The sequence below is a fragment of the Rutidosis leptorrhynchoides genome, chromosome 3 (assembly GCF_046630445.1).
Source record: "Rutidosis leptorrhynchoides isolate AG116_Rl617_1_P2 chromosome 3, CSIRO_AGI_Rlap_v1, whole genome shotgun sequence".
Lineage (NCBI taxonomy): Eukaryota > Viridiplantae > Streptophyta > Magnoliopsida > Asterales > Asteraceae > Rutidosis > Rutidosis leptorrhynchoides.
Window position 1 is genome coordinate 585,640,843 of NC_092335.1, and position 21,858 is coordinate 585,662,700.

The 21,858-nt window shown below is 33.6% G+C and overlaps 3 protein-coding genes across 3 annotated transcripts; 2 read left to right on the plus strand and 1 right to left on the minus strand.

Annotated features, from left to right (window-relative positions):
* Positions 1–232: 232 nt before the first annotated feature.
* Positions 233–10,095, plus strand: LOC139898729 (anaphase-promoting complex subunit 5). The gene is made up of 20 exons (XM_071881497.1): positions 233–587; positions 1,425–1,584; positions 1,956–2,077; positions 2,165–2,405; positions 2,483–2,630; positions 2,722–2,800; positions 2,888–2,973; positions 3,499–3,628; positions 4,556–4,588; positions 4,712–4,960; positions 5,042–5,119; positions 5,275–5,537; positions 5,797–5,856; positions 5,988–6,055; positions 6,470–6,575; positions 6,671–6,812; positions 7,350–7,448; positions 7,525–7,789; positions 8,785–8,852; positions 9,414–10,095. The coding sequence occupies exons 1-20, from the start codon at positions 417–419 to the stop codon at positions 9,573–9,575; spliced, it is 2,730 nt and encodes a 909-aa protein (XP_071737598.1). The 5' UTR covers positions 233–416; the 3' UTR covers positions 9,576–10,095.
* A 1,686-nt stretch (positions 10,096–11,781) lies between these two features.
* LOC139898730 (uncharacterized) lies at positions 11,782–14,525 on the plus strand. Its single transcript, XM_071881498.1, has 3 exons — positions 11,782–12,146; positions 13,558–13,822; positions 14,084–14,525. Exons 1-3 carry the CDS (start codon positions 11,891–11,893, stop codon positions 14,316–14,318), a joined length of 756 nt encoding a protein of 251 aa, XP_071737599.1. The 5' UTR covers positions 11,782–11,890; the 3' UTR covers positions 14,319–14,525.
* A 2,204-nt stretch (positions 14,526–16,729) lies between these two features.
* On the minus strand, positions 16,730–20,136 carry LOC139898731 (rhomboid-like protein 20). Its single transcript, XM_071881499.1, has 8 exons — positions 19,972–20,136; positions 19,784–19,884; positions 19,241–19,381; positions 18,949–19,015; positions 18,685–18,836; positions 18,147–18,248; positions 17,640–17,753; positions 16,730–17,285 (listed from the first exon to the last, which is right to left on the minus strand). The coding sequence occupies exons 1-8, from the start codon at positions 19,994–19,996 to the stop codon at positions 17,118–17,120; spliced, it is 870 nt and encodes a 289-aa protein (XP_071737600.1). The 5' UTR covers positions 19,997–20,136; the 3' UTR covers positions 16,730–17,117.
* Between the last annotated feature and the right edge of the window lie 1,722 nt (positions 20,137–21,858).

Sequence of the window (21,858 nt, forward strand, 5' to 3'; positions counted from 1 at the left end):
CCAGCAAGGATTTTTAAAAAAATAGTTATGTAATTTAAGTTTTGTAATAATAGATAAAAGAGAAAGATACAAACTATGACATAAGTTTTGTAATATAGTTATGTAATTTAAGTTTTGTAATTTAAGTTTTATATACAGGAGTAAGTTTAATTTTTCGAACGTCCGCAAAATCAAAATCTCAAATTGGTACACAACAAACTATGACATAAAACGACGGCGTTTTGGCCCCAAATCACACAGTTTCCCTCGCACATTGCTGCTCACTCCTCCTAAACAAAACGCCGACGAACATCAATCATCAATCATCAATCATCAATCATAAATAACAATTCAGTCAATCTCCTCTCCACTTCATCCTCACTTTTATCAAAATCAAGAATTTTATTAGTAGTTGCAGAAATTAGTACAAACATATAATGGCAGGGATGGCGAAATCACAAAATGGATTTCCAATCACACCGCACAAAGTATCCATCTGCATACTCGTTCAAGTGTTTGCTCCTTGTGGTCAATTTTCAGTTCCCTTTCCATTTGCTTCAATTTCTCAACATAATCGTCTCGGTTTGTTCTTAATTTCAGTTACTAAGGTATTAGCCCTAGAATCTATCTCTATTTCTCTTTATATTGTTGTATCTTAGCCCTAGAAATTAGTAACAACTGTTCAGCTTTTTTACTGATATATGCAAGTCACAGTTTAGACTACTTTTGTGCATTTTAAAGCCTTTGGATACAAGCGTTTTAGGTTTATTATATTTTTAAGGTAACAATGGGATTATTGCTTATGAAATGCTAAACCCCTCCCTTATGTAATAGTGAGTTTGTAATTTTGAATTTATAAAATAAGCTCAAAATAAGTGATGAAGCATATATATGTTTAGTTGTCCAATCACTAAGGCGGTATTTTTTGCTTATTATGTTTTATGTTCGCGCGCCCACAAACGTTTTTACTGCAGACTGTTTGTTTTTCTAAGTGCTGCAGACATGATTAAGTTATTCTGCAGACATAAAAACAAACTGTTTTCATGATTCAACATACATACCTTTAGGACACATCTTCTTTATAGATATGGTTTGCAGATCTTAAGACAAAAACATCTTAAAAAACAAACAGTACTTAAAATATGTTTACTTTTTGAGTTTTCAAAGGAGGCAATAAGAAGATAAGTTACTCAGTTAATCCTAAATTTTTCATTAATAGATGTTTATAGTAGTAGTAGTTGGTTGATTTTTATCTTTTTCAAAATTAAAAACAAACAAGGTAAATCACTATAGAAGAAGCATGTAGAAATGTGTTAATCTGTCGATGGTTGAATTTCTTTCGTGTATTATGATTATGTAAGTATTTGTTAACATAAGAATTGAAGCTAATTGAGTAAGTTTTGGTATGCTCTTAATGTGTTTACATTCCCTTTTGTGTCTTGAAGTCATGTGATGATATTTTGGAGCCAACATTGGATGAATTCTTGAAGCTATTAAAGGAATTTGGTGGATTATTAGATAATTGGTTAAGCGATCATGTGACGGGTCGGTTATCTTCATTATCATCACCAGATGACCTATTTACCTTTTTCAGCGAGTTAAGAGGTGAGCAAATCCTTTCTTTATACTCTACATCCTTATATGCTATTTTCTTTACTTATGTTGTTTTTTTGTTGCATCACAGAGTACCTATGCGCGCTATTTTTGTGTAGCGCATAGTTTATATTTTATACTCATTCCAGTTATATTAACGTCAAATATTTGATTCACGACTTTTCCAGATATTGTATTACGTGCTTGTACTTTGTTCGTTTAACCCCATTCTTCTGTTTACCTGCATTTACACACAAATTAAATGAAAACGGGTTGAATCTACTAAATTATGCATTATATGTGTGATTTAATGGTGTGAATTGGGATTGTCACATGTCCAACGTCAATACAACTATCTGAGGATTTTGATGTAACTTTTATAGGCATCCTTGTGGGACCTGAAACAAGCATTGTTGATGATGACCAAATAAATTTGGATCCAAATAGTAACCTTGGAATGTATCTTCGTCGATGCTTGCTTGCTTTCAATACCTTATCATTCGAGGTATATGTTTTCCTTCAATTGTTTATATAGTAGAACGTTTAAATTAACCTTATCTTAAGTATGTTTGTGGTCGTTTTTTATATTCAGGCCGTGTGCCATCTTTTGACAAACATAAAGACATATTGTAAAGAAGCGTTTACTCCTTACGAAATGTCTCATTTGGATGACCCTGGTAATGATTCAGAGGCACCATTAGAATATGAAAACATGGATTTGGAGAATTTTGTACTCCAAAACATTACAGAAGAATTTGAATCAAGAAAGAGGTCATCCGAAAGTGTTCCTTTTCATAATCATTCATCGAAACAACTCTTTAGTTTAGTTGAAGGTGAGAAGTTCTTATCATATCTGCTAAGAGAGTAAAAAAGGCAAGACATTAATGCAACAAACATTTTGCAAATGCAGATATTATGGTTACCCCTGGTCAAAAAGTTAAACTAAATCACAGACTTCAATCACAATTACCAAGTGTTGAACAGTCTGATGTGATTTTGCAACGTACGGACTGGCAGATACAAGGATACTTGTCAGAGCAAGCAGACATGATTGAAAAGTAAGCTCTTTCATGTATATTGTTTTACTGATTTTTGAAGTATTTTAGAGTATCTTGATTAATAAATTATCGTTGATTTTTATTTTGATAGGCTTGGAAGCTCTTTTCCTATGAGTGCATTTGAATCTGTTTTAAAGCTTCTTCAAAAAGTCGCCCCAGAGTTGCATCGTGTATGTTACTATATAATCTGTATTTTGTTTCATCGAGCACTTTCAGTACGACAATCTCATAATCATTGATTTGCTTGATATGTATAGGTCCACTTTTTGCGTTATTTAAATAGCCTTTATCACGATGATTATCCTGCTGCTTTGGAGAATCTTCTTCGCTATTTTGATTACAGGTATTCTCCATCATCTTTTACTTGTTCCTCTGTTTGTTCTAATAATTTGATAATTTTTAACTAGAGGTGACAAAATGGGTTGGGTCGGGTAATTATTTATTTTTAATATGGGTTGGTTAGATTTGACACGCAAGCGGTTTTATCCGTTCCTATAAATAGTTACATCTTATGAAGTAACAATGATCACAAAATAATGTTGACAAGTATAAAGTATTACAATATCAACCAAGATGTTTACTACAGCAAAATGATTTAGGAGGCTGTAGCAGTAGAAGTACACTTTGTGCCACTTTCAGCCCAATCGACCCATCTCGCTATTAGATAACCTGTTGCCTCCAAACCAATATGACAAGTTAAGGATAAATCATAACCCAAATTGACCTATTTTCAAGTAAATAGGTATATATTGCCACCTCGAGTTTTTTATGTACCGTGTTTAGAATCGGAAATAAGCTTGGAAAAGGATTTGTCTAGTTCACACTGTTGTTACTTGAACTAATTGATAAATGACTATTAACATTGTAGCGCAGGGATGGAGGGATCTGATTTTGTTCCCCCTTCAGTTGGCTGCATTAGCCCCGGAAGATACGAAATTGCTTTACTATCTCTTGGAATGGCACATTTCCATTTGGGTCACCCTAAACTTGCACTCGAGGTATATAATATAAATGCTACTATATAGTAGAATCATAACCAGAGAATTAGGTGTTACGAAACTTAATGTAGTAGGTGGGGTTTTTGTGTGCTTACCCGGTTTGAAGTGTTAGGGCTTCTTTGGATTAGCTTAGTTTTAAAGCTTATATCTTAAGCTTATTATTTATAAGCTAATAAAGTAATAAGTTAATTGATATCTTTGGATAAGTTTATTATTATGGGTGTATGAACTATTTGTGGAAAAATTGACCAATATGCCCAAGCTCTATTTATTGGGGCTGATTAAAGCTTGATGCTTAAGCCGAAAGTTTTACAATAATCTGATCTAAAAACTTTCTTAATAAGCGTCAGGTGGTTAAGAGCTTGAAAAGTTTTAATGATTTGAGGAAGTTATAGATAAATGAGCTAAATGACATTTTAATATTGCCGAATTAATCACATATGAAATGAAATGTCACAACTTAATGTAGCTGAGTATAAAAGTGTATTTCTTCATACATATAAATTGGTTATCAATAATATGGTTATCAATTTTGTAATAAAAATAATCTATCTATGTATTTAAAATAGTTACTAATAACAACATATTTATTGGTCGATAGGGGGTTTATAAAAAAAAAATAATTCATAAATAATGAGTTTCTTTCAACATATATTATAATAATTATAATTATAATTATAATTATAAATATAAATGTTATAATTATTATATACTGTATTATATATGAATATGAATATGAATATGAATGATAATGAAGATAAATATATGAATATGATGAAATATTCAGATACCTATGATTGAATCACCATACTCAGACTTGTATAAACTAGATTCAAACACCCCAAGATATTAACGATTAGATGTCGATTGTTATCAAATTGTTTCCAAGCTTGTCATAAGATGGTGATCATTTTTCTTCTTGTTCAGGTTTTGGCTGAAGCAGTTCGTCTCTGTCAGCAGGTACACCTTTCTAAATTACCTTTTATGTTACTTTGTAACTGGCAGATTCTGTAATGTTCTTTTATATTCGTGACGTGTACACTAATTTTTTACTTTTATTGTCGGTTGCATTTCAATTTACAGCACAATGATGATACTTGTCTGGCCTACACATTAACAGCCATTTGTAACCTTTTATCTGAAGTTGGCATCTCAAAGATGACTGGAATCATGGGAGCATCAGATTCACATGTTTCAAGTATAGGCACATCATTATCTGTTCAACAACAGTTAATTGTGCTTCTTAAAAGATCTGTAAAGAGAGCAGATTCTTTAAAATTAAAACGCCTAGTAGCTTCCAATTATTTGGCTATGGCAAAATTTGATTTAACGGTATGTAATGGATAATAGTATGTAACCCTATTTATATACTTTTCTTGAGGATGTTCATGATTGTATTTATTTTCATTGCAGCATGTTCAGAGACCGTTGCTATCTTTTGGTCCTAAAGCTTCGATTCATCTAAGAACTAGTCCAACTAATGTTTGCAAGGTGCTATGATCTTTATTTTATAGGTGGAAATTTGGACCCATTTACTTAGGAAGTGGCTGATCCATGTTGTGTTTAATCTTAAAGGGTTAAAAATAAACTGTGTTTAGAGTTTCGGTTGAACTATTGCTGATACTTTATTTTTCTTACTGTTTCAGAAACTTAGATTAAGTTCTCGATTGATCCACCAATTTGAGAGTGAGCCTTCGGTAACGACAATCGATGGTGCTTTGAGTACTTCATGGATTAAGAATCAAAGGAAACCGAAAACTTCATTGATTTTTCCTCACGAAAATGGATCTGAGACCACTTGTGACACATTTTATTCTTGGTTACAATCAAGATCTGTTCCTGGATCTGTAATGCAGCTTGTAGGTTCTTCCCATTTAGTTCGTGCCACATCTTGGGAGTTATATGGAAGGTACACATTTTAAAAGGTCTGCCGAAGTATGTGTTAATTACTCAAACCTACATATTCATTCTATCCAAATTTAGATTACTCATCGTTAGAGTTATCCAAAAGATATTTATCATATTTGTCACATTAGGTTATTGGAAATTCAAGTTTTTTGGACAAGAAGTTCTGACCAACCTGAGTGGACTCGTTTAACTACTACAAAATTGAACATTTTGTATTCATAAGTATTCATACTAATGTTTTTAGACCAATCTATATGCAGTGCTTCTTTGTCTCGAACAAGTGCGTTGCTTTTTGCTACCTGCTTTGCTGACTCGTCAAGGTAATTATATGGTCGTTACGACTTATTTAGTAATTAATTCTTGGCTGGAGAACGTCACATTACTTATATGTCTTTGTATGTAAGTATGTTTATGGTTTATTCTCAAATACATTCTCTCTAAATGGTTACAGTTCAGCTGATCTTGCTTTGGCATATGGGAAACTCATCCAACATTTAGCAATGTATAAAGGGTACAAAGGTCAGTGTAGATTCTATCATGCCCATCGTTGTCCATTTTATCTGCCTGCTATTGAATGCTAATCTTCCCCCAATTTTCATCAAATTTTAAACTATTTTTTTTTAATTGACAGTTCACAATAGCCTATGTAACTTATATTATCTTGACAAAAGTGCACGGTTGGTCCCTGTGGTGTACATATATGCAGTCGTTGGTTCCTGTACTTTTTTTGAGGTGGTTGGTCCCCGTGCTTTACAAAATGGGCATGGGTGGTCCCACGCCTATTTTAAAAACCCTGACAGGGACCACCCCCGCCCATTTTGTTACTCACCGGGACCAACCATTTCAAAATTAAGCACAGGGACCAAACACACAATTGTCTCTTATATCTGTAATATTCTTTGGTGTCTAATATATTATCATTCTATTCAACAGAAGCTTTTGTAGCCCTTAAGATAGCTGAAGAGAAGTTTTTATCCGTTTCAAAATCTGGAATCTTGCCAGTTAAGCTGCAGCTGCTTCATGAGCGAGCTTTACACAGGTACATTAATCTCCATTTTGCAGCTTTTTTTTTTTTTTTTTTTTTTTTTTTTTTTTTTTTTTTTTTCTATACATTACCTAATAACAAATTTATAGGGGACATTTAAAACTAGCTCAACAAATTTGTGATGAACTGGGAGTACTGGCTTCATCTGTAGCTGGTGTGGACATGGACCTCAAGACTGAAGCTAGTCTACGCCATGCTAGGACATTGCTTGCTGCTAACCAGTTTAGTCAGGTTAACATATTTTACCTTTTTTTTTTTTTTTTTTTTTTTTTTTTTTTTTTTTTTAATGTATTGACCATTTAGCAACATGGAAGGATGGATTAACTATTAAGCTTCCCAACAAATCTAAATATATTAATGTTGATCATATCATTATTGCCATATAATTTTTCAGTCTCAAGCTGTTTACTAATGTGCAGTTCAGGCTATGTTGAACACTGAAAGTGGCCCAAAGCATACTTTTATTCAAAGAAACCTTCTATACATTTTATTTCAAGTCTTGATTGCTATTAAAGTAATAGATTTTTGTGGCATTTTATGTATGAATACTATATTAAAGACAAAAGTTTTTTGGAAATAGTGTTTCAGGACAACCAAAATGTCCTGGATCCAAAGGTAACCATTTTAATTGGCATTACAATTACAATAATGCCAAGGCAGACCATTTTCAAATAAATGGGTTAAAAGTTCCACTTTAAATCTCATAATTTGGACAAATGCTTTTTAATCTGCTAAATACAAATTACTCAAGCTTTTTGAACTATACAGGCAGCTTCTTTTGCACATTCACTCTTCTGCAAGTGTTACAAATTCAATATGCATTTGGAAAACGCTACTGTTCTTCTCTTGCTTGCCGAAATCCATAAGGTACAACATCTATATATAAACCTTAAATCATTTTTTATGTCATATCAAGGCTTATTTTATCGTCATAATCTTGCAGAGATCTGGAAATGGTGTTTTAGGAATTCCCTATGCATTGGCAAGTCTATCCTTCTGCCAGTCATTTAATTTGGATCTTTTGAGAGCCTCGGCTACTTTGACGCTAGCTGAACTATGGCTTTTGCTTGGGTCAAGGCATGCAAAACGGGCTTTAAACCTAATTCATGGCGCTTTTCCGATGATACTTGGTCAGGGTGGTCTCGAGCTTCGATCTCGGGCCTTCGTTGCAGAGGCAAAATGTTACCTATCAGACTTGACTATTTCAGGTACTCCAATTTATTATGAGTTAGCTATTAATAGAATTGGATAAATTCAGGTGAATTTGGTCTATTTTTGTTGAACTTCTAGGTTATTAAGTGTAACGTGTTCCTTGGGATTGAGACTAAAAACTCAACACTTACTTTTCTGTTCTTTTTTTTTACCTTTATATTCTAATATGATAAATGTTATAGATATGATCATTAATCAAACTGTACTTTTGCAATAAATATCTCATGTCTTGACCAAAGGCATCACAAATTCATTGTTTAAAAGCAAAGAAATGATATATATAGGCTATCATTTATAAATTTTAAGGAAAATGATTAATATAAATATGGAATAACGGGGTTAACCTAACAATGACCTATTGACCACCCAAATCTATTTGGTCCATTTTCAAACCCACTGCACACCTTTTGCCGGTTTATTAGAGATTCATATTTATTCTTATACTTAATGTTTGACATATTCATATTTATCTACATATATATGCCAGTCTTTGTTGATTTAATTATTCGACATAATCCATATATTATTTTATTCTTATTAAGTCAATGTGCCATTCAACTGAATCCTTTGGACACTATCAAATCTTGTCGATTAGCTGACTTAAGCTTATATTATTATAACTCAGTATGCCACTCGTTATTGACTGTTACATCAGCCAGATATCAAGCATGTATTTCTTAATGTAGTTCTTAATAAAGGATGTATTTTTAATAAATGAATTTTCATTTCAATGATCTTTAAGTCGTTTGATGATAAACAAAGTTAATTGAACTGGACATAGTGGTTAATAATTCAAAAATGTGGTACGAGTTTATTCAACTCATTATAACTCATCTTAGTTATCTCTCTTTTCATTCATCCCCCAGTTGAAATTTGAATTTCTCGCTAAATTGTTGTACTTTTATATTAGTAATTCAAGTCAATTTACTGAGCTTGTTGGAATTGATTATGTTTTTGTTAGCCTTAAATATTTATATATTTGTCTTTTCAGTTTCTGAAGATCCCGATGTTGTTCTTGACTCTCTAAGACAAGCTTGCGAAGGACTAGAAGCATTGGAGGTTAGTTGATTTTATGTTTCAACAAATAATGTTATTACTCCTTTGATTTTATGTTCCTGAAAGCCGGATTGCCCCGGGGAGGTTTTACCGACCCGTATTCAGAACCCAGGACCGACCCGCCTGCTCCTTGTGATGGTTTAAGGTTCGGATCCCTGTAATGCAGTTCTCCGAAATCGCGTGCGTACGTAGCAAATGAGAGTATTCGATGCCAACAACTTGCCTTAAAAAAAAACAATTTCACTGAGACTGGGGAGTTCACTTGATCATGGCTTTAAGTTAACTCTTTTGTTAGACAACTACTAAATGAAATTCCTTTTGTCTAAAAGAGACTACAACGTTTTGTTTGATAGATAGTTTAATAAACATGTTTTACTAATGTCCGTATGAATGCTTAAATGTCCCTGAGTAATGAAACTAATACGCCAATATCAAGGTTATAAAATTATGGTTATCAATAAAACCGAAGTAAATTAAGATTGAAAAATGTTTCAGAAAGGAAATGTGGAGTTTGCTGATTTAATGCCTTTTTTTCTGTTTTTTTCTTTTTCAAAATTTTGTCAGTACCATGAACTAGCAGCGGAAGCATATTACTTGATGGCTGTTGTGCTCGACAAGTGTGGACAGATTGAACAGAGAGAAGCTGCTTCAACGCATTTCCAGCGACACATCATTGCACTTGAAAATCCTGTAAATTCAGATGACTCTCTTCTCAATTCATTATAAGCTATAACGGACGCATGTCTCATTTCGTTTAAAGTTTTGGTACAACAACCTACAACATGAAGGTAGGTCAAGAAGAACGAAAGTGAAATATCATCTACCGGGAAAACGGATTAGAGTTAATTGAGTATGCAACTATCGTGTCTCTGATGTGAGTTCGACTCCCGTTGTGGACAAAAAGGGTGTGTGTTTGTTGTTCTAAAAGAAGGAACAACTTTCGTCACTAAAATGCATTTACATAACATGAATAGTGGCAACAGCAGCTTTATATGCTAACAAGATGTGCATTATCAAGTATCAACATGATCGAAAAATTTGATGTAAAACTGTTGGACTTGTCAAAATTTGAGCAAAAGTATTGGTATTTGATGTTTGTTTACTTTTTTCTTCGGCAACAAATTCAACTGTGATAAGTTTATGAACGGTTGTATTGCCAAAGGATTTGGATCCTCTCGAAGAACTAACATTAGAGATCATATTCATGTTGTTACCATAATAAAATTAAAATGTTTGTAAGAGCAGACCAAAGATAAAACAGATATATTCATAAATTAAGCTATTAATGGATGTGTGTGTTCGATTTAGCCACTAAAATCACTCTCATTGGGAGTCATTTTTGTTGATTTTTCATTTTTGTCAAGAGAGCATAAATATCAATTAAGTTTTAGAAGAAAGACAGCGCAGAATGATTAGGTGCTGAATGATTCAAAGGTTGTAAATGAGTTTGGTTCCGACTTCCGAATAACAATAATCTAATCATTTTGAATAAGTAATGTTAATGATGTAAAATTACCTTATTAACTTTTATACGAATAAAAATTAGAATATAGTTGATTAATTAGTGTTATTGATATAATTTAAAGAGGATATTATATAAAATTTATGTTTTTAATAGTTAGAGTATTTTATCTCTGAATGGTTCACCATTGATTACCTGGTTCATTCAACATCATTTGTCATTCAGATGTTAGAAATAAACGTACTGAATATTGAATGATTCAGTATTCAGCACTGAACAATTTCATTAAGAAATTAAGCAAATACTACGTACATACTAAAAGCACCAGAAGTCGTGGTCTATTTAATGTCTACCTAGACATTGGGAATTAGACTTTGAGAAAAAAATGTACGCGTGGTTCAGCATGTAATCAATGTCTAATTTTATTTTTAATTATTATTTAATACTTTGATTATTATTTAGTTATTATTATTTAATTCATTTAAAATCATTTAAAAAAAATCATTTCTTTTATTATTTAATATATTTAAATAACAAAAATTTATAAAATAAATTAAAAAATAATTATTATTATTATTAAAGAAAAAGTTGTAGTCCATATTAGACACTATTGACAAGCAGACCCTACATTCGTGCAGCCCACAAAGCAACACATTGAGGAATAACCTCGTACCCAAAAAGGTAGAAATTTTTGTGTGGAGAATGCTAAACAAAAGACTTCCCGTTATGCCCGAGTTAGACAAAAGGGGTATCGATCTCCATAGTGTGCGGTGCCCGCTTTGTGACGATGACTTAGAATCCGTGGATCACTCTCTTAATTTTTGTAAGCATGCTTTTGACGTTTGGGAGCGTGTTTCTAAATGGTGGAATTTGGGTAATTTTTCGCTACTTAGTCTACAAGAAATTTTCGATGGAAATACAAGCATAAATAGTACTTTCTCGGGTTTTGGTAAGAAAATCTGGCAAGCCTCAATGTGAATTTGTGCGTATCTCATTTGAAAAAACCGGAACAATATGGTATTCCGAAGTAAATGTTGGAATGCACCGGTAGCTCTTAATGAAATACAAGTCAAATCTTTTGAATGAGTATCAACGAGATCGAGAGGGAAGAAAATTGATTGGCACACGTGGCTAACTAATCCAAGCACCTACCTTTAGGCTTCTTAATCTATTCTTGAGCTGCAGTCTTTGCAACCCAAGGATGTATTTTGTTGTACATTTAGTCTAGTCTCTGTTTTGTCGATTGTGTAGCTATTCGTGACTTTCGTGTATTTTATTCTTTGCATAGGTTGAGCCTATGCTCCTGTTGTTAACAATTAATATATTTTTGCTTTAAAAAAAAAAAAAAAGTAAAATTAGACAGTTAACAAAAAATAACAGTAATTTTTTCTTAAATTACTTTTTAAGTCTGAGGACAATTAAATTGATATTGATATATGAAGACCATGGCCTACTCTGTGTCACTTATTACAAGAAACAAACAAAGAAAAAAACCCAATCAAACACCAGTTAATTAAACTCAGATGGATCATGAAAACACAACTTAGATAGTCTGAAAGAAAGAGGGATAAAAGTTAATATGGCGGCTGGAGAAGACTTTAAGGTAGTGGTGGTACCATCAGATCGTTACGCCATAGACCCACGCCCACTGACGTCATCATCATCAACAACAACAACGAAAGAAGAAGAAGAAAACTGGCATGATTGTTCATCTGACCTTAATAATAATGATCACGAATTTCCTGCCCTTGACGCCTTGCAATTCTTTCGCCTCGAACCGGCTTCCGATAAATCCGGCAACCGAATTTTTCGAATTGTTGGCAAATACTTTCCAGGTATTACTATTATTATTTTGATTCATTTATCTCATATTATGGTAGTGTTAAGCCCTTAGTTTTTATTAATTAGGGTTTATTGCAATAATTAGCAGTTTAGATTATTTCAATTGTTTGATATGTGGAAACGGCAACGTATGAGTTTCTAGAAATTGGTGATGAATATCAGGTTAACTGAGGGATTTACTCTGCTCAATAACTGTCTCTTTTCATAAAAAACCTAAGTTATAGAAATAGCAATGAGGTGTTTGGATTGCTTATTTATAAGTGCTTATGTGCTTAAAAAATAGGATGTTGTTTGTTTTATTAACATGCTTTTGTCTAAAGATCTGCATAGCATGTCTGTAAAGATGATATAACTTAATTATATCTACAGCACTTACAAACATATTTTAATTTTGCAGACAGAATAAAACATTATTTTATCTTATGTCTTCAGAAAAACAAACAATCTACGATAAAAACGTCTACTGGCGCGCCAAACATAAGACATAATATGATCTTCGGACTGAAAAACAAACAACACATAAGTATATGTGAAATAAGCAGCAGTTATGGGTAGAGTGTTTGCATTTGCTTATCTGCTGTCAAAACAAGCAAAAAAGCTGATAAACACTTAAATAAGTAAGCAATCCCAGACACCCCCTAAGTTACAAATTTGTTGAGGATGCAATTTGATCTTTGAATATGAGGTTCATGCAAGATGAAGTGTATATAATTTGGAGAGTCTAAAAAGGAATAATTAATATGGGGCGTGAAGCATGATAGTATCGAACTATATTAATTGTAGATTGGCATGATAGTTAGTTAGTTAGTTAGTTACAACCTATTGATACTTGATTAGTTGAGCAAGTTTACTTTTTTTATTGGGCGTCAAATGGCTTATCGAGGATGAATAGATATAGATCTTTTTTGCTTAGGCCAAAAAGGAACTGGATTTTCGGTTCATCTAGTTATAATGTAATGTTATGAATCTTCTATTGACCTTATTTATCGTAATCATAAGTCTACTTCATAACCATATAGCCTAGCGGTTGGGTCGTGATATGCTCCCAAGAGGTCGCAGGTTTAAACCTGACTAGCAACATATCCTGTGGTGGCAAGGGTCAGAAATGGTCACGGGATAAACCAGTTAGGCCGTGTACATTTGTTGATGTTTTTTTTTGCTTAGATCACTTGATGTGTTGTCACTATATTTTATCTTATCTGTGAGCCTGTGATGGTGACACTATTGTATTGAACTCTTTTCATGACATTGCATTGTGTTACTCCCTTCCACACTTGTCATTTTTCACCGCACTTATGAAGCTAAACTTTTTGCTTCGATGGGTAAATTGTGTTCCTTATTCTATGTATGTATATTTTAATGTAATAATATATATTTTAACCTTTGTTGACGAATACATAACAGCCCCAGTAATCGATGGTGAATGGCTGAAAAAGTACATAATATACAAAATTTCGACGGAGTTGCCAGAAGGACCGTTTTCTATTGTGTACATGCACTCGACTGTTAGAAAAGAATATAACAACCCTGGAATAACCATTTTGAGGTGGATTTATGAAGAGCTTCCTTTAGATTTTAAGGACAGGCTTCAGGTTCTGTATTTTGTTCACCCTGGTCTCCGTTCGAGGCTTCTTATGGCTACACTTGGCAGGTTCCTCTTAAGCGGAGGGTAAGTTGCTTATATTCAGGCGTTAACCATGAATCTAAACTATTTTTATAAGTTTTTAACATTTGTTTTGAAAAATATCAAGTACAGCTAGAGGTGGCAGATGTGTTATTATAAAGTTGTATAATATTTTGGCAGTTAAAGGTGGTTCGATTGTGCGTTTTGAAAATGATTATATGATATATGTATATTCAGAATGGGATAAGCAACACATTATCAGGAGCTGAATGCATATGTTCTCATAGGATTGATTTGTTTTGGCAGGTTATATTGGAAAGTGAAGTATGTTAGTCGGTTGCAATATCTGTGGCATGATATTAAGAAAGGATCGATTGAGATTCCTGATTTCGTAGCTGAACATGATGAAGTTCTTGAAAAAAGACCACTTACTGATTATGGGATTGAACCGGACCCCATGAACTTTACGGGGCTTCCGTCCTCCAGCTACGCATATGGGAGGTACGAAGATAGGTGGACCTCTGGTGAGATTATGTCGTAGATCTTCACTTTACACGTGAACTTCACGAGTGTGTGATGGATTTATGGTTCGTGTAAAAGTAAGTGATCAACAAACAAAATATGGATGATCGCGTGTTCTATGTAATAGCACTTTTTACATTTGGATCTGTAAGCACATTTCAATATTACATCACTTCATGTCTAGAATTAGGGTTAAAGCTATAAATACGCTATATACTTTCACTTTTGTTCCAATGTAGGCTATATGCTCAATAAATTACTAGTGTAGGTCACATACTTTCAAAAAGTGTTCTAATGTAGGCTATTAGTGAACAGTTATCTGCAGAACCGGTAAATCAATTATTTAACATTTTTTTTTTTTAATTTTATATTGCTACAAATAGGTTATATACTTTCATTTGTGTTCCGATGTAGGCTATATACAAAAGTGATTTGTTCCGATGTAGACTATATACTTTCACTTTTGTTCGCTCATTTTTGTTTTATCAGGTTAACAAGTTCAATGCGTTCATATTAGCACACCTTTTGAAAATATATAGCCTACACTTGTATTTTATTGGTTATATAGCCTACATTGGAACAAAAATTGAAGTATATAGCGTATTAATAACTTTAACCCTTACAATTAATATATAAATAGTAAAACTAACATTAGAAGTTCGATGTTAGATTATGTTTCGGAATTAGAATCTGTAGGTTAATGTTAGTCTGCGTTATAGATGGGCAAAAAAGCCGGATCCAGATCCGATCCGGTGACCCGATCCGGAACCGGATCCAAGCAAAACCGGACACAGCAAAAACCGGATCCGGATCCGAGATCCGATCCGGTTCCACCCGGATCCAGTTTTTCAAGAAAACCGGATTTTTTCCGGATATAAACCGGATTTTATCCGATCCGGTTTGGATCCGGATCCGGATCCGATCCGGTTTTTCAAAAAACTAGCCTTTTTTTTTTTTTTTTTTTTGCATTTTCAGCCTTTTTTTTTTTTTTGCAGTTTTTTGAGTTTTTTTGACCATTTTAACCCCACAAAGTCCATTATAAATACATGGTAATGCCTTGGTTGAAAATGCACCAACAAACATTCTCATATTTATTTCTAAATCACTAAATATTCTCATATTATAAATACATGGTAATGCCTTTGTGAAAGTATGTGTATGTTTGAAAGATTATTTGGATGGGGTAGATAGGATACAAGATCAAACTTCATTAGAAGGTCCGTTATATAACGACATTGAAGAATGTATAGAGTTTGAAGAAAATTTAGCGGGATTATCGCCTACAACAACCGAAGAGAATTCCGACAATGAACTAAACGAAGTGGATGAAGGTGACTATGAACCGTTTGATATGGACCAAACCGAAATGAATGTATCGGGTTACCAACAAGCTTACCTTTCTCTAGTTGATGACCCTGCTTTTGAAGACTACGATCGAAGGCACAATCCTCAACGCGCTCAACAAGATAACACATTTGGGTCATTTGACGACTAAAGTATAACGGGTGATGGCCATGCCGAAGCTCGATATACTTTAGTCTTAATACATTATTGGGTGATGGCCATGCCGAAGCTCGAAATGTATTAATTATAATTGTATTGTTCGAATAAAAGTGTTTTTATTTTTATTATTGTATCGTTCGAATAAAAGTGTTATTTATATAATTGTATTGTTCGAATATTGTTATTTATATTATCTATTGTGTTGAGCACTTGAGCGTTATAACTTTTCTTTATACCGATTATATTATTGTTGTCAAACGTTAAAAAAATAGAACCGGTAAAAATATAATTCGCAAAATCGAATCCTAGTCCAAGAAAAATCCGAAAAAATCTGATCGAGATCCGAAAAAGAACCGGTTCCGGAAAAAAATCCGAAAAAAATCCGACGCCGAGAACCGGAACCGGAACCGGATCCGGAACCGGTTCCGAAAAATCCGGAAAAAAATCCGGTTTTTTTGTTGTCCGAATCCGATTTTTTATCCGGTTTGTGCATCTATAGTCTGCGTTTCGTGTAGTATTGGATGGGCGTGCATAATGTAATGAGCCCACATGCACTGTGCGCGCCAAGAAGTTGATTACATAAGTGATCAACTTCAACTAACAAGTAAAATAACATATACAATACAAATTACTAAATAACATACTACGAATACCATAGAAATGATTAAAATGTAACATACAAACTACTATAACAACATACCATCTAGAGTTATTTTCTTTTCGGCGAACAATTTTCACGAAAATGAAATACTTTTTTTTTTTTTTTTTACATTTTGAGGTATCCACTAATTTTCCTGTATGAAAAAATCACTCACTTAATCAAACCAAACATAGCCTTTAATTTGTATAAACACAAAAATTTGTTGTCAAAAATGCAGAAAAAGTGGATTAGTTATCCCAGTATCGACAATTTACCTCAAAACTTTTTATATGCATTTCGTCGAAGATACCATTTTTGCCACCATGTCCTCTTAACAACTATGTAATCCGACAAACCATCATCTCTTGTCAAATACAATAATTAGAACCACGTTAAACTGATTGTTGGAGATGTTTAGCATGCAGTGCACTACATCTTGATATATGTTTAAAATTGAATGGTCTAATAGTCTTCAATAATCACCTACAAGACTCTAGTCGGACGATTATACACATATCTATGAAAAACGACATGAAAAGAAAACTAAGCCTTAAAGAAAATAGCATGACAACATTTGGGGATACCAGAAGACCAGATCAACCTATTATATATGGAACTCAAAAATGGAGGCTTCATGTTGTGGAGAATAAAGTGATGCGCGCAAGTAATAAGAAGTTAATGAGACTGTGACTCAAGAAGAATATTAGTAGCAGCATTAATGTCGTTTCTGGCATGAACAAGGGCTTGTCTGGCAGAGTTCCTATCAAACCCCATTGAAACCAATGTTGCTATCGAATCCTCTGGTGGTTCTGGTGCAGCTGACACTGGAGCACGATAATTACCCTGATTCATACAAAAATTCATTAGTACGCCTTTTGTGATAATATGATATTCACAAAATTGCTGCATACTTTTGGTCATGCATAAGAATTTGGATGACTGTTAATTAACTACGGAGTATAAAACTCTGTATACTTTAAATCTTTAATCTAAATAATAAATACCATGGCACTTTCAAAAAATGTACTGACACCATGGGTGCATTCAAAAAATCTCATGAAACAAAATTATGTAGACAATCACTGTGTTCAAACCAAGAGAACGAAATAAATATGAGACAAAATGATTGCTTGCTTGCAGAGATTTTGATGTAAGAATATGGGAAGCATATATATATTTGTAGAGACGAGTAATTACCTCTACAGGGCGAGCAGCAAATGACGGTGCATTTCTTGCTGGTGAAGTTGATGATGTACCACCGATAGAAGGCAAGGAAAACCTCGAGAAGAAGGATGCTATCAACTCTGGAAACTGGAATTACAAAAGTAATAACAATTATTGATTTTGATAAAGGTTAGATGGTTTGCAGGGGCGAATGCAGCATATGAAAGGTAGAGTCCTATGACCCCACTACTTTGAAACTTTTTTTGTAATATACTTTTCAGATTGTATAGGACACCACTAAAATCAGCTATAGGACCCCGTATAGTTGAGGAATTTATGGTTTTTTTAGAGGTAATCAAACACTAAAATACCCTTCAAATATAATTAGCTTTGGAAAAAAATTTCTGGACCCCATTGAGTTTTCATCCTATACTCTCCATTGACGGTTTGATTCATTTATTTTCATTTTTCTCACTCAGAATGATAACATAACTTTTCTACTATGCTACAAGAACTGAGAACCAACATAAAACTCCATACCTTGAGCCTACGGATGTGTAGCACGTTTAGACGATACAGGGAACCAGCAAGGATGCCGCATATACCCGGTATTAAAGATCTTCTCCAAGATGATAATAGAAGCTGCATCATTTGAATTTAACGATGTAAAAAAAAAAAATGGAAACCTTGTTATAAACGTCTAACTAGGTAGTGGCAGCAAAAGGATTGGCCATTGGGTAATGAATTAATTCTGTTACCGGACAAATTGGGTAATTTTTGTATGATTCTGGTCAGGTTGATCAAATACAGGATTTTGTTCAAAACTATCAATTTTCAACATATAACTAGTCTGTCGATATGAATAAGAAAACTGTATTAATTCAATAAAAACCTTTTGGACATAAGGATTCAAAAGGTTTTGATGCATTAAGATACATTTTGGGCTACTTTCAACCAGTTCAACTTGTTTTTCCTCTAATTTTATCCATTACAAATGACACAACACATTGTAAACTTAATGGGCTAAAATTGCCAATTTGCCACCTCCTGCAAGTTATAAGACAAAACTTCTACCTACCTGAAGTCCAGCTAGATAAATAAAGGATTTGTCGGAGAATGATAGGCTCGATACACGAAACCGTGTTGAAACTGGAATGTCAAAGAAGAACGGTACAAAAGATGAGAATATGAGGCCGTAGGGCCCAGATGTGAGCACACTCAAGGCTGGATCTGCAATTAGAACACAACTTAAAGTTACGTATCACTTATTTGCAAATTAAATTGTGATCATAAAGTAAAACCACAAATATACAAAGTATACAAAGTATGCCGAGTAGGTTACCACTAAGAAATGCTTGAGCAAAGAGCTGTAACAGTGAAGACACGACTACAGAAAACAAGACAAAGACCTGCAGACAGATATGTTCATTCCGATACGTTAAAACGAGATATTTCAAGTCGATCAACAAATGAACAAAGCTTTCGGTCACTTTCTCAAAATCTATTATATGGTTCAGTTGCCAACACAAATTAACTGTCACTAATGGAGGAAGAATGATATAATAAAACATCATCGCCATATACAACATACACATCAAGATTTCAAGTACGTTAATGCTTATGTAAATACTCACAGAATATTTGTTTGATCCAATTTGTCTCTCAAACACGCGAAAGTAGTAAAGAAGATAAGCGCCAAACATCAGCTCTGGTGTCGATGAAAATGAAAATACCGAAACAATCAGTTTCCATAATTGAAGTTTCTTCCAAATATCCTGCCACATCAAACATGATCTTAGATCAAAAAGTTTAATACAAATCGACTATCAGATAATTAAATGCTAAATATGCTGGGATCTGACATCTTAACTTCTTCCAGAATATCAACAAAACCCTAATTCTACCTACAAAATCATAATATAAACAACATATAGATATGAACTTTATATATATGAGTCTGCTGATATCATTTTTTCACTTTAACTTGTTTTAATTTGTTTGCTCTGATACTAGTCCAACTAATTATTGAGCTTATACAAGTATTACAAATCAATTTTTCTCCATCTAACAGATCATCATTATTTAAAATTAAGCTACAATAATTTAAAAAATTAGTTGAAACTAGGGTTTGATAGGTTAGGTTTACACATAATAAAACAAAATTAGGAGAAACGGACCTGGTAAGACAGCCCTAGGTTGGTGGAACGACCTTTAATACCAAAAAAAATTGTAAACAAACAACTCGCAACAACGAATGTTCGAGTGATCGGAGCATTATCTGAATTAATCAATTAATAAAACAATTAGTAAAATCTGAAAATAGAAATGAAGATATTAGTAGTTGAAGGAAGAAATTAGCACATACTGAAACCAGATGGGCCGCCGTTCATCTTTGATTAAGGTGAACAAACGACCTTCAATCTTGATAATCGGAATGTTTGATTTGTATGTTTCGATCTACTATAATGATTATAGTTTACAGGGTAGTGGATTTGGGGAATTAGGGATTCACTTGTTTTACAAGCTACCTATTGTTTAAGGGAGTCTGGTAGAATTATTTTGCAAAAAATAAAAATAAAAATAGGAAAATGCTGTTGTCATTAATTTTTTTTTTTTTTTTTTTTTACTTGTATGTTTTGATTGTACAATTCAAATAACTACATATTTTTATGGAAAAAAACTACTCACTAATTTACAAATGTATAACTATTTTTACATCAAAATATCTTAATAACAACTCTAAAGGTTGTCATTAGCATTTTCCAAAAAATATAGAAAAATTTATTGCAAATTATGCACTCCGTAAAATGGTACAACCCGCGAGCATAATGTTCCTTTCGAGTGCATCGGTGGTATGAAAAACCACCAAGTGAAGAAAAAACTTGCGCGTGTTGGGTCGTTTGTGCTATGGGATGATGACGAAGGTGTTTCATTTGATTCGTTTCATAAGGGTTCGTACGAGACTTAACAAATCGTTTTTTGACCACAAATCCAGAACGGGTAAATCGGCTGTAAATGCACAGTGTGGCGACCCGACCAAATCATCATTGACGGCGCCGTCTACTTAGGTCCCGTTACGTGGTCATAAGTCTTTAAAACAACGTTTGACCAAAAGATATGTCGCATTCATTTCAAATGTAAAGGTTGATCAAGTTTACAAGAATAGTTCCACCACAAGTTACGATACAAAGTTTTAAGTACAAATGAAACTTATGCGACACAATTTAAAAGTATCCAAAAGACGTTCCATGTATGCATATATATACTCGACATCCAATGCAAGTATCAAAATAATGAGCGGAAGCATGTATCATGTATCGTTCAAGGACCTGAGAAAAACATAGAAATCTGTCAACGAAAACGTTGGTGAAATCATAGGTTTAAGTAAGTAAGTACAAGTGAACCACAAGATTTGCATCAATGAAATAATAGTAATCCATTCCAAAAGTTTGTTTCACGAGCACCCAATTATCAATGCTTAACATTTCCTTCCATTGAACCCCATCACTTAGTGCTAGAACATACACTGTTTCTCGAAAATATATCTCATTCGTAAACGGTAGCGAACCGTTTGAATGAGGGTTTGTCAAACCCATATGGATCCATACAACATAAGTTCTCGCTTACACCCGGCAAGTGTAACTAATGATAATCGAATTGAGGATTTTGTTCTAAACTCGTATGTAGAATGTTTGTTTTCCTGTACTTGTGTTCACTTAGTAAAGAAATGTTTATGTTTTCTCATCCCAAATGTAAGTTCAAAAAGAGTAAAAGTGGGACTATGATCTCACCTTGAGTGCACGAGTAGTAAAGTACTTCGACAAGTAAACGTGTGCAAAGAACAATGCTAGTCTTGACCTAAACAATAGGTTTGTATCAATAACGGTAAACACGATAGGTCAAAGATGTTCAATTAGTCCTATGGCTCGTTACGACTCGATTATGTAGCATGTGAATCAACTAGTCAAGTTTCATGCACGATACAAGTAACTAAGCATGTTAGAACGATCGTATAATTGTTTGGTTAAGTTTGACTAAAAGTCAAACTTGGTCAAAGTCAAAGTCAACGGGGTCGGATCGGGTGTCCGACAATTTTCTCATGATGAGAAATCATTTATGAGCAGAATGGCCAAGTTTCATGTTAATCGGAGTTACGGTTAAGCGGGAAACATTTTGTGAAAGGAAAAATAAAAACTAAAATGAGCTGGGCATATGCGCGGCGCGCACCCAAGTGTAAATCCTGGTCAGAACT

Coding starts and splice junctions, on each gene's coding strand:
- LOC139898729 (XM_071881497.1), top strand. CDS start 417: ATGGCAGGGATGGCGAAATCACAAAATGGATTTCCAATCACACCGCAC. Junction 4,589..4,711: donor CAGTTCGTCTCTGTCAGCAG/GTACACCTTTCT, acceptor TTCAATTTACAG/CACAATGATGATACTTGTCT. Junction 7,449..7,524: donor TGCTTGCCGAAATCCATAAG/GTACAACATCTA, acceptor ATAATCTTGCAG/AGATCTGGAAATGGTGTTTT.
- LOC139898730 (XM_071881498.1), top strand. CDS start 11,891: ATGGCGGCTGGAGAAGACTTTAAGGTAGTGGTGGTACCATCAGATCGT. Junction 12,147..13,557: donor TGTTGGCAAATACTTTCCAG/GTATTACTATTA, acceptor AATACATAACAG/CCCCAGTAATCGATGGTGAA. Junction 13,823..14,083: donor AGGTTCCTCTTAAGCGGAGG/GTAAGTTGCTTA, acceptor TTGTTTTGGCAG/GTTATATTGGAAAGTGAAGT.
- LOC139898731 (XM_071881499.1), bottom strand. CDS start 19,996: ATGAACGGCGGCCCATCTGGTTTCA. Junction 18,837..18,948: donor TGCTCAAGCATTTCTTAGTG/GTAACCTACTCG, acceptor TTCTAATTGCAG/ATCCAGCCTTGAGTGTGCTC. Junction 18,249..18,684: donor TTTATCTAGCTGGACTTCAG/GTAGGTAGAAGT, acceptor CAAATGATGCAG/CTTCTATTATCATCTTGGAG.